Here is a 13,110-nt window from a genome sequence, read left to right on the forward strand (position 1 = left end):
AGTTTGACTGCTCCAAGTTCACACTGTGTGTTCAGAAACGTTTACCATAATTTGTAAACTCAGCTGCCATTCATGCTGCCGTAGTTGTGTAAAGAAATAGTTTTATCTGTTTTTTGCTCTAGTTATTCCTAGTAAAAAACAAAAACAAAAAAACTTCCAGTCATTTTGGGAAAGTTACCTTAAATATCTATTTCAATTCATTATAAATCATTTCCCCAAAGTCCTTAGCTACTTTGCATGTCCACCACATGTGATAAAATGAGCCTTCTGCTTCTTTACATTTCCAAAAAAGATTTGATGTTAATTTATACATTTTGGCTAATTTACTTTGTCTTAGGTCCCATCTACACATCATTTTCATAAAATTCTCCCTCAGGTTATAACATGCTGTGAATTTTAATCTGAATTTCCATAACTTTTCCCATGATTCTAATTCTATGTTATTCTCCACATCCCTAACCCAATGGATCACAGCAGATTTAACCTTTTCATCTTTGGTTTCCCATTCAAACAATATCTTATACATCCTTTAAATCAGTTTTCCACACCAGCATTTCTCAGCATCTCGGTCAGCTAAGTAGGGATGTTTTTAGCAAGCACTGAAAATAGTACAATGAAGGAGCCAGCTTGATCTCAATAGGCAGGGAGTTCCAAAGTGTATGTGCGACCACATTAAATGATTGTGTTCTTATATATGTGGAACAGCTATTATGTGGCACTTGGAGTCGTGCCCATTTCGCAAGGTGCAAGGTGATCTCATAGGTAATCTGGTCCCAAGTTGTTAAGTTGCTATGACAAAACACAGCTGGCAGGCTAGGTAAAGAACTACTGCTGGCTTTAGACCAGGGGTCCCCAAACTAAGGCCTGGGGGCCGGATGCGGCCCAATCACCGTCTAAATCCGGCCCACGGACGGTCCAGGAATCAGTGTGTTTTTTACATGAGTAGAATGTGTCCTTTTATTTAAAAATGCATCTCTGGGTTATTTGTGGGGCCTGCCTGGTGTTTTTACATGAGTAGAATGTGTCATTTTATTTAAAATGCATCTCTGGGTTATTTGTGGGGCATAGAAATTCATTCATATATTTTTTCCCCAAAATATAGTCTGGCCCCCACAAGGTCTGAGAGACAGTGGACCGGACCCCTGCTGAAAAAGTTTGCAGACCCCTGCTTTAGACTGTCATGGAGGCGAATACTGAGGCCAGATGAGTACTGTAATCCAACGCAGCAGACAGGCACTAGTGAGCCTGCTAAAGGCAGGGTGGCACCCAAGATTTTGCTCCCCCCAAGTCTGTGGTTAATGACACCACTGCTTCTCACTGAAGGCTGCTACACACATTGTTTTTTGGCTCTTTGTCTATATTTAGGCTCTTTGTCTATGTTTATATAAATGTAGCACATACAAATGGAATATTTGTGTTTGCAAACACCTACGGACTGGTGCAGATACCCTGTAGGCGTGTTTAGCCACATGTAAATCAAACAGCAAATATGACTGTCAGTGTGTAATAACATGATTGCCACCCTATACTGCTTGTGAATTGCCTCTTGGTAGCTACCATCTGTCTGATCCTCAACGTGTTGAGAAAGAATACACTAATAAATAGCATCTATTTCTGTTTATACAGGCTGAAGTCTTTGATGTGCAGTACGGGACTGCAGAAGATTTGCTCAGGATCCAAAACACTGCAAATGTCTCCAGGAAAATTGCGCTTCTGAAGCTAGGACGTTTGCCTTTGCTGTATAAGGTAAGCTGTGGCGTGAATGCAATTTTGCCCTAATTAATTGTTCCTTTTTCTGGTTTTCAAATTGCAACCATTATGATGACACCTTGTTGTGACTCGCTCACCTTAAGTTGTGTTTAATTGGTTCTTTGCAGCGATCGCCTCCTGCGGTTTTCGGCTTTGTTTTTGTTACCTGTGTTCTGTTCCCAGTTTCCCCCCCACATGATTATGATGCAGTGTGACTGGCTAGCTCCTTTTCTCTTTCTCTTTTTGCAAAGGCAAAATAAATGCTTAACACATTTCAGTTTGATGACAAGGTGGATGCTGAAAAACAGTTTGATGCATACTGTGCTTCCGGGAGAAATTTGTTTTAAGAAAACAGCACTAAGAGTGAAGAAGATAAGATAAAGCCATTTACGGCTGGTTTAAAACACAAGCTTGGGAGGATGGGTTATAATACCTGTGCACACTGACCTGGGTATAAACAGGTGGTGCTGTGGTCTAAACCACTTAGCCTCTTGGACTTGCTGATCCAAAGGTCAGAAGTTCTAATCCCCATGATGGGGTGAGCTCCCATTGCCCTGTCCCTGCTCCTGCCAACCTAGCAGTTCGAAAGCACACCAGTGCAATTAGGTAAACTGTGTTTTTGTACACTCTGGTTTCCGTCACACGTCACAGTGTTCTGTTGCATCAGAAGCAGTTTAGTCATGCTGACCACATGACCTGGTAAGCTGTCTGCGGATAAACCCCGGCTCCCTCGGCCTGAAAGCGAGATGAGCGCCACAACCCCATGATTGCCTTTGACTGGACTTAGCCATCCAGGAATCTTTTACTTTTTTTACTTTTTAACCCATTTGAACACAATGTGACTTGCTTCTGAGTACAGTGGGACCTCGGGTTACAACGGGGATCCGTTCCAGAGGCCCTGCCGCAACCCGAAAACAACCCAACCCAAAGCGTCGCGTCTGTGCACACACACGGCACAATTTAGTGCTTCTGCGCATGCACAGACGTGTTTTGGCACTTCTGCATGTGCGCAAATGGCACGAACCTGGAAGTAACCCATTCTGGTACTTCCGGGTTTGCACCAGTCGCAAGCCGAGGGTGACGTAAGCCGGAGGCAATGTAACCTGAGGCTCCACTGTTTACATGTGCAGGGTCACTTATATTAGATATCATCTGAACTCTGTTCAGATATTCTCCTGAACATGCAATGTTTAAAAGCAAGTGCAGGGGCATCCAAGCTCTGTCCCAATGAAAGCCCTGTTGGCCTCACCTGGTTCATCTCACCTTCAGCTGCTCTCGGTCCCTGACATTCCTGCATTGAACAGGGAAGGTCTGCATTGAGATTTTACTCAGGTTTGCTCGAACACACCTAGAACTTCCTGTGTAACTGGGAACTGTGATAAAATTATGACCCTGATTGCATAGAGGGCTCCTCGTGTTCAAGGAAATATGAACAAAGGTCTCCCTCCAGAACTTTTCCTGCTCATTATAGGAAAGCTGGCTCCAGTGTGCACAGGGATGTTGGAGGCTGGCCTTGTTTGAGCACCCCTGCAAACCCCCTGCTGTGGCATGCTTTCAGTTGAATGTTGAACCTGTCTATATTGTGGCATGTCGCGTTAGGTCCAGTTAGCCTGAGAGTCAGATAACTGGAGCTACTTTATATTGAGTCAGACCAGCCCATCCAGTTTACAAGCCCTGACAATCATCTGATTGTTAGTGTCTCTGGCATCATTCCTGTTTCACTCCAGGCTGGGGAAATCTATGCAACGGGGTGCTTTTCTAGACACTTAGGCAGTCAGCAGTGTCCTTTAGAACCCTGATTTTTCCCAAATAGGGCTTTGCAGAGAACTGCAGCCTCTGACAGATGCTGCTTTACAGCAGCCATACTAAGAATTGCACGGAGTTAAGCAAAATCTGTGTGCTCCACACTTCAGTCTCCTGTGGCATCATTTTACAAAGTTTGCAGCAGCAGATATTACAAGGAGGGAAAGGGCAAAGAGCCAGAGCCAGGGAAAAAAAATGAAATGAAACGAACTGAGAGCAATAGTAGCTGGAGATGGCTGTCTCCTATTGTCATGTGATCTGAGACCAGAAATCTGAATCTCAATCTCAGACATCATTACTTGTCCTGTTGGAGATTCAGACATGCCCTGAGGTGAAGCTCAGCATAACACATTGCCTGTCTAACCTCGAGCTTTTGGGATCTTACCAGCTCTGTTGGACTCTCTCCAAAATCTGAGGCTTCCAGCTGCATTGATACACTGTGGGTGTCTCAGGCACGGAAACTCAGTACTGTAATGGAAAGGAATATACGGTAGCACAAAAAGGAATAGCCAGTTGAGAACTCTGGGGGAACCCAGAAAGTATCACCAGTGCTGGCATTCAGCCTGGCAATTTCCATTGATTCCAGGAGGTGGGGGCAAGGGGGAGATTTTTGCAGTCCTTCTTGGTCGGTCAGCTTTGGAACGAGAAGCAAAGGTGCTCCTGGGAAAACGACAGCATCATAACATGGTGTCATTGGCCATTTCTTTCTAAAAGAGAGCCAGTGTGGTGTAGTGGTTAAGAGCGGTAAACTTGTAATCTGGTGAACCGGGTTCGCGTCTCCACTCCTCCACATGCAGCTGCTGGGTGACCTTGGGCTAGGCACACTTCTTTGAAGTCTCTCAGCCCCACTCACCTCACAGAGTGTTTGTTTAGGGGGAGGAAGGGAAAGGAGGTTGTTAGCCACTTTGAGACTCCTTAGGGTAGTGATAAAGCAGGATATCAAATCCAAACTCTTCTTCTTCTTCTTCTTCTTCTTCTTCTTCTTCTTCTTCTTCTTCTTCTGCTTCTTCTTCTTCTTCTTCTTCTTCTTCTTCTTCTTCTTCTTCTGTCCCAGAAACTCCAGCAGGTGCAGAATGCTGCAGCGAGGCTCCTCACGGGGTCCTTTCCATGGGAGCATATTCATCCAGTGCTCTACCAGCTGCACTGGCTCCCGTTGGAGTATCGGGTCAGGTTTAAGGTGCTGGTTTGGACCTTTAAAGCCCTATGCAGCCTAGGACCCTCGTGCTTACGGGACTATATATATATATATATATATATATATATATATAATCTGTTGTCACGGGGTCCTAAAAGGCATGGAGCCCATAGGCCAATGCCTACTCTGCCTATTTGGTAATCTGACACTGGATGGTATTCAACTCTGTTATTCGGAATTGTTGAGTGGTACTGGTTTTAATGTTTTCCTGGTCTTGTTTAAATCTCTAGCAATGAAATGTGAAATGTGTACTGTCAGTGGACTTAATTGTATTTTGCAGAGATGGGGAGAAATTGGGTTTCTTTTCCATTTTCATACAAACCTCCCTAACTTGCATTTCCCAAAGCAACAGCCAAGCTGAAATGTAGCTATCCTTCAAAATTGAAACTTCTCTGAATTTGTTAGGGAAATTGTGCCTTAAAATGTGTCTATTAGCAAAATATAACATACAAACATACGGGGACATGCTTGCCAAAATTTGTATATCTCAAATTCAGATTTGTTATTAAGGCAACATAATGCCAAACAGAAACATATGGGCATAAATAATACATAAAAATCATACGTAAAGATAAACATTTGACCTGTACAATAAATATACATAAAAAAGCAGAGTCTGAAGGTCTCAATGGAGGTAACATGGCTTTGTCTAAGTTGAGTGGCCTTCACTGCAAATTTGGCTGAATTAAATGCACAGATGTGTTTATTAGGCAAAATCGTACACAAAAATGCTAATGAATATTAGCGGGCACTTAAAACAAACAAACAACACACATACACATATTGCAACTTCAAGTGGAAATGTAGCAAACCGAAGAATAGGAGTATGAGAAACTGGAGATAGTAGTTTAGAGTTTTCTCTTCATCGTATGGAATCAAATATTTGCTCTCTGTGGACTGTTAATAAACTTGAATTGAACTGAGCAATAGAGTGAACAGGAGATAAAACAAAAAACAATTTAAAACAAAAGTACTGTTGTCCAGGAGAGCCAACCAAAACCATTTAAGCAGCAGAGCAGAACAAATTCAGCCAGGAAAAGCAGACATAGAAGAAAAACTAGAACTGGAAAAATGTACCTCTAACAATCAATGCTTGAATAAACAAGACAGACTTCACAAAAAAACAACTATCATTACTTTTGTTTAAGTGTGAAGCAGTCATAACTATGACTTGCTGCTCAAAACACTCACTTTGGTAGTTAAGTTTCAGAGCTAGTTTATCATAGATGAACATGTGAATTCGAGAGGGAATTGAACTTTCCATTCCTAAAAGGGACCCTGATAGTTGTGTAAAACCATATTTAAATATCCAGTACTTTTTAAAAAGGTAACCAAGGCGTTAGTAACATTTCAATGTTAGCAGCGGGTACATCAATCCAAATTCCCAGAGTGCTCAGGTGAAATGCCAGACAGTGAGAAAATTAACCAGGCATCGCAGAGTAATCTTAGAAAATGAATTCCCAAACTTGGCATCACCACCAAGTAGGCCCCGTATTCATATCCAACCCAATCCAATGCAGTGCTTCTCCTGAAGACTTGGCGTAGACCAAAACATTCATTTAGATTAAGGAAGATGAACCTGTGGTCTTTCAGATGTTGTTGGACTATAACTCCCATCATGCCTGAACATAGGCTATGCCATCTCGGGCTGATGGGAACTAGAATGCAACAATATTCAGGTCTTGTATCCCTACATTAGATATACAGTCCCAAAATATTTGGAGCTTTGGAGGTAAGAACAATCATTTGAATTGACCTGGAAATGAAAATGGGAGTTGGGAACTTTTCTCATACAGGATAGCAGAAGATAACAACTGTATGTGTGTGTGTGCGTTTAAATATATATAGGCCTTAGTTCTGAAGGGGAAAAATGTGAATTGATATAAAGCGTTAGATTAAGTGTTAGTCACCGTTGCAATGTGAGTCAAGTAGATTAGGCCTCCAGAATGCATTATGCAACTAACTTTAGCAAATGCTGATAAATATGCATGAACTTCTTATTAGGATAGATTGCATTGTTATATTCCCAGTGATTTTTCAAAAATGCTTGAATTCTTGTAGACAATTTACCATTGTGATCAACTTATATGCAAGTACTGTTTGGGAACTGGATAGATTGTGCTGCTGCTGCTGCTGCTGCTGCTGCTGCTGCTGCTGCTGTTAGCTTGTTTTATTTCTTATTTGTTGCCCCAGCCACTCTGGGCAGCTTCCAACAGAATATAAAAACACAATAGAAACATCAGGCATTAAAAAACTTTCCAATACAGGGCTGCCTTCAGCTGTCTATGGAAAGTCATATAATTGCTTGTTTCTTTGGCATGTGATGGGAGGGCATTCCATAGGGCAGGCACCACTACCAAGAAGCCCCCCCCCCCCGCCTGGTTCATCCATCTTTCAGCACCTTGAAGTCACTTTGATTTCAGCGGGATAAATTTACAGGGCAAGATAACTCATTTATTTCCATGGATCTTACTCTCGTGTAAGCAGGTATAGGGTTGCAACCTTAAACAAGTGCTGAACCCTCCCACCAACATCAGTAGGACTTGAAAGAACAGGCAGTGACCAACGCCGGGGGGGGGGGGGCGGCGGCGGCGTTTCACTCCCGGCCCCCGCACACGTTGCCGGAGCACCCATAAGTGCACCCTGCCCCATTTTGTCCTGACCCACCCCATTCTGCCCCATTCCACCCCCTTTTCCACTTCCGTTCTGCCCTCTTCCAGGTCCAAAAGGACCCACGCGTCGGTGATCGAGATCCAATTGGACACTCCTAAAATGGTCGCTGCCTAAACAGTATGGCTGGATCGTGCCCATTGTGTTCAGTCCACAGAAGCAATTACAAAATAGCAGAAACTTTGGATTTTGCAACTCTGAGTTGCTCCACTAGCCAAAGAAAATGCTCTCATTTTCAAGTTCAAAGGTGGTGGGTGAGCGAAAGAATTTGTTTTGAATAGAAACCATCTAGGTCTCAAATATTGTTTTCGGCTCTGAAAACTGTGCTATGTATCTAAATGATGTGGATCCAAACTCATTATGTACATGAAAGGTCAGTAATCACTGCTAGAATTTGATGTGTCTTCAGCAGCCTGTTGTGTTCCTCTTACGCTGCAGTTCTCCATTAAATGCCAGACATAATGAAATAGCAATCAGTGTGTATTGGTGTGCATTATCTAGGTCCTGAATAGGATGCAAAGGTAACAATGCACTGATTACTGCACTGTGCAATGCGCTGTTCAAGGAGAAAGTTACAAAGATTAAGCCCTCCAGGCATTTCATATGAATGCTTGGTTTTCAAAGTGTTTCATCAATAAGCAGATAGGAGCTTGGACTAGACTAGGAATGATCTACATTTGCATCTAGCGGCTGCTTCCCAGGAACCACACATTATATTCTAACAAAAACCCTTGAGAGATGGTGATTGGAGCTGAGGCAAGGTTACGCAGTAAGGAGCATGGCTGAGGTCTACGCCAGACAGACTCCCTTAGTCTTTCATTGCAGCAGAGGTCCATGTGTGCTAACATTCAGGTACGGAATTCATTCATTTATTGGGGACTTGCATTGAAAACGGGTAGCTCTTCAACATCAAAAAAACTAAGATCATGGCCACTGGTCCCATCACCTCCTGGCAAATAGAAGGGGAAGAAATGGAGGCAGTGAGAGATTTCACTTCCTTGGGTTCCATGATCACTGCAGATGGTGACAGCCATCACGAAATTAGAAGACGCCTGCTTCTTGGGAGAAAAGCAATGACAAACCTAGACAGCATCTTAAAAAGCAAAGACATCACCTTGCCGACAAAGGTCCGTATAGTTAAAGCTATGGTTTTCCCAGTAGTAATGTACGGAAGTGAGAGCTGGACCATCAAGAAGGCTGATTGCCGAAGAATTGATGCTTTTGAATTATGGTGCTGGAGGAGACTCTTGAGAGTCCCATGGACTGCAAGAAGATCAAACTTATCCATTCTTAAGGAAATCGGCCCTGAGTGCTCACTGGAAAGACAGATCCTGAAGTTGAGGCTCCAGTACTTCATGAGAAGAGAAGACTCCCTAGGAAAGACCCTGATGTTGGGAAAGATGGGGGGCACAAGGAGAAGGGGATGACAGAGGATGAGATGGTTGGAAAGTGTTCTCGAAGCTACTAACATGAGTTTGGCCAAACTGCGGGAGGCAGTGAAGGATAGGCGTGCCTGGCGTGCTCTGGTCCATGGGGTCACCAAGAGTCGGACATGACTGAACGACTGAACAACAACAACAAAGCTCTTCAAAGCAGGAATATGCATGCAAATGTATGTATCCTTTGGAATGACTCGGGGGGTGGGCGCATGCACACATCAGTTCTATGTTACAAAGCAGCACTGAGTCAGGATGTTGCTGGGTTTTTTTCCCAGCCAAGATCTGAAATAAGACACAGAAATGGAGCAAGTGAAGAAAATAAAAGAAAAGTCAGCAAAACAGCCACAAGCTCAACCTCAAAGTAACCACACCAGTCACACTATGAAAAAAGGAGGGAGCCAGATAAGGCAGAAGGAGGAATATGGGCTTAAATAAACTCCTCAGCCCCACCCCCTGCATCATGGAGATGCCAGTCAGGCACACAAACACCCACAGTGAAGATGGTGGCTGTGGTTTCAGCCTATAGCGACAACCTCTCCTGCAGCCTAACACATGCTTGGGATACAGAACTGGGAATATTTAGAGAGAAGTACATGCATATTCCAGTCTTTTCTCTTAGCAGTTTTCATTGGTTTGCCAGCTCAAATCAGTTGCTTAGAAATCTGCTGTATATTTACAGTGAGGGCATGCAGTTTCAAAATTACATTGGCTGGACCTACATTGATCTTTTAAACGTTATTAGAATGATACGAGATATAATGTTTGTGGGATGCAAAACTCAGGAGCAGTCAAACACAACATTGCTAGAGTGGACACAAAAGGCATCTTAGTCCACCAGCCAGAAGTTCCTGTTTATTCTGGGCTGGGATGGACTTCCTCTGTGTAACTGGAGATGGGTGTGGTCTCACCTGGGCAGGTTAACACAAAACCACAGGGGCCAGACTCCATCTTCCTCTTTTGGACCACGCTCTCAAAGAAGTGAGATTGCTAGGATGCTCTCTTGGCTTCTAACCAAGAGAACACAAAGGAACTGTTTCCCCTTATGGAACAGTCTCCTGAGTAAATGTAACTTCTATTAAGTTTAAGTCTGCTGTCTGGGATCCAATTGTGAACAGATGATTTCTCGTGAGTAAACGTTTTTATGCTTTTATAGAAGACTGCGTAATGTCTTATTTTGAGAGGGATTAATGGGGAAAATACCAGGACATTTATTACAGAGGTTTTAATGAACCCGAGCAAGCTTTCCGCTGCGTGTGTATTTAAAAAGGGGAATGATAACTCTGCTAATTCCTGGAACTTGTAAAAACAAGTTGGAATAGGATATCTTAAACAATATATCCTCTCCTGCATCTCAAAACATTCCCACAACGTTCCATAACATTTAATGCAGTTTCCCTTTGCCGGTGGCTCGTTGCTGGTGTCACATTTTAATAACGGATTAATAACGTTATAAACCACGAGTGTAGATCTGCCTGTTGTCTGGTCAATTTGCTACAAAACATCAGTTGTCATATGGCTGTGCTTCTCTAATTATGGATATTTCACAGTGTTAGGCTACCTGCAGCGATGTGATCTATTGATTCAGTAGGCTGGTAGCATTTGCAACTTCCATGACATCTGCAGTTTTAGCGATCCTTTTTGCCTAGTATCATTGTTTTCTTTTCTGAACCAGGTTTTTTGGGGGGCCTACTGTGTTTCCATCCCATTGGGAGTCCTCCTTGAACCAGCTCTCCTGTGCAGGTAGCATATGTGGCACCATTCTCCAGGAGTCATAGAAGAAGACAATCCAGGGATGCTTCAAAACCATGCCTTACTGGCAGACTCCTTTTTTTGCTTCTGCCACCATCAGAGTTCTATCATCATTAAGTAGAGAGCCATGTTGAGGCAGGTGTGGCCTCCATCTCTGAGGATGTGAACCTCTTCCACCGCCTTCAGATACAGCAATCCAAAAAAGTCTAGTGCCATAGGACTGCAGCATTAATAAATCATAAATGCCACTATGACTATTTCTAACAGGTTCCTTGTGAGAATATCTGCTGTCCTGCTTCTGTTCCGGAAAACGAAGATGGAAATGTACTTACAATTTCTGACATTTTTCATTCCTGTGTCCAAGTTAATCATTGCAGTCCAGGACATCTTACAGGTTGATGTGGGATTCAAAGAACAGTCCACAGATTCATAGATTTGGGAAGGGGAACTGAGGATCATTTAGTTCAACCCAAATATGCAGCTGTCCCTTACGGGGATTGAACCTGCAACCTTGGCATTATCAGCACCATGCTCTAACCAACTGAGCTACGTTGGGGACATGTAAAGTACTAGCAAAATTTCCAAGTACAGTGGTACCTCGGGTTAAGAACTTAATTTGTTCTGGAGGTCCATTCTTAACCTGAAACTGTTCTTAACCTGAGGTACCACTTTAGCTAATGGGGCCTTCCGCTGCCGCTGCGTGATTTCTGTTCTCATCCTGAAGCAAAGTTCTTAACCCAAGGTACTATGTCTGGGTTAGCGGCGTCTGTAACCTGAATCATCTGTAACCCGAGGTACCACGGTATAGCTTCATATAATCTTTTAGATTAGGTTAGAATAACATCTCCACTAGTAATACGTTACTTATGGCATTCCTTCCCAGGCTATTGTGCTTGTGTTATGAGAAGCCTTCCCCATAAAGCTAGCAACCTTCGTTCGTCCTAGAAAGGCACTGCTATACACACACACACACACACACACACACACACACACACACACACCACTAATTTCCTAAGCATGTCTTTTATTTCTAAGGCAGTCGGGCTTTCTCTGTTCAGAAGTTGTTTTGTGTTGCTTATTTTCGGCAGCGTTCATTTATAGGTTGGTCCCTCCCCCCCCCCTCCAATATATAGTATCTGTAAGGGAAGTGAATCAAAAAAACTGCTTGGGAGTTTGTTGAGTCATTTCTCTGCCAGATAGTTTATATCATGGTCTCCAAGGAGAAAAGATAACATTTAATTCACTTTACTATTTGACCTTGTCTTCTGTCATATAGCACTGGCTATGAAATGCTCAGCAAGTTCAAAATGTGCTGATTCATGAGATACTCAGGTCCTTTTTTTTAAAGGAGTCTTTATAACAAATTGGAGATTAATTAGCACTGGGGAACTGACGGCTGAAGGAATTGCTCTTCTTCTCTAATAACCATGTTTATCATCTTAATGTCAAATTTACTTCCAGCTATTTAGGTGATTGCATAAATGTGTGATGAACTGGACCTGCTGCTTTTGGCATCAGATAAATTGTGAGGTTTGCAAAGATCTTCAATGGCCTTTCAGTCAGGATCCCTTCTTCAAAGGAAGAGACTACAAGAGGAGGAGGAGGAGAAATTGTAAAACTGCTCATGGTTTAGTTTCCTTAACCATAAGCAAACATTAGGGAAGAATACCAAAACCATGATAATTTAAAAATTGTTACCAACCATGATTCATCAAACCATAGCTATGTATTACATCTGCACCAGGCAAACGATGACTACAGCATGGTTGCACACATACTTACTCAGAAGTAGTTCCCACTGTGTTTAGTAGGACTTAACTAGTAAGGGAGTTTAGAATCACAGCTTCGACATAGTTTTCCTGCCTCTTCACTCTTGCTTCATAGAATCATAGAATCCTAGAGTTGGAAGAGACCACAAGGGCCATCCAGTCCAACCCCCTGCCAAGCAGGAAACACCATCAAAGCATTCCTGACAGATGGCTGTCAAGCCTCCGCTTAAAGACCTCCAAAGAAGGAGACCCCACCACACTGCTTGGCAGCAAATTCCACTGTCAAACAGCTCTTACCGTCAGGAAGTTCTTCCTAATGTTTAGGTGGAATCTTCTTTCTTGTAGTTTGAATCCATTGCCCTGTGTCTGCTTCTCTGGAGCAGCAGAAAACAACCTTTCACCCTCCTCTATATGGCATCCTTTTATATATTTGAACATGGCTATCATATCACCCCTTAACCTTCTCTTCTCCAGGCTAAACATACCCAGCTCCCTAAGCTGTTCCTCATAAGGCATCGTTTCTAGGCCTTTGACCATTTTGGTTGCCCTCCTCTGGACACGTTCCAGCTTGTCAGTATCCTTCTTGAACTGTGGTGCCCAGAACTGGACACAGTATTCGAGGTGAGGTCTGACCAGAGCGGAATACAGTGGTACTATTACTTCCCTTGATCTAGATGCTATACTCCTATTGATGCAGCCCAGAATTGCATTGACTTTTTTAGCTGCTGCATCACAC

General features: G+C 43.1%; 1 protein-coding gene across 1 annotated transcript in view; it reads left to right on the forward strand.

The window, feature by feature from the left end:
* The window catches only part of NAALADL2 (N-acetylated alpha-linked acidic dipeptidase like 2), a 506,548-nt gene that overhangs the window by 215,888 nt on the left and 277,550 nt on the right, over positions 1–13,110 (forward strand). Inside the window, 1 exon segment of the mRNA XM_033150674.1 lies at positions 1,627–1,746. Coding sequence (XP_033006565.1) covers positions 1,627–1,746 — 120 coding nt within the window.

The sequence above is a fragment of the Lacerta agilis genome, chromosome 5, assembly GCF_009819535.1.
Source record: "Lacerta agilis isolate rLacAgi1 chromosome 5, rLacAgi1.pri, whole genome shotgun sequence".
NCBI lineage: Eukaryota > Metazoa > Chordata > Lepidosauria > Squamata > Lacertidae > Lacerta > Lacerta agilis.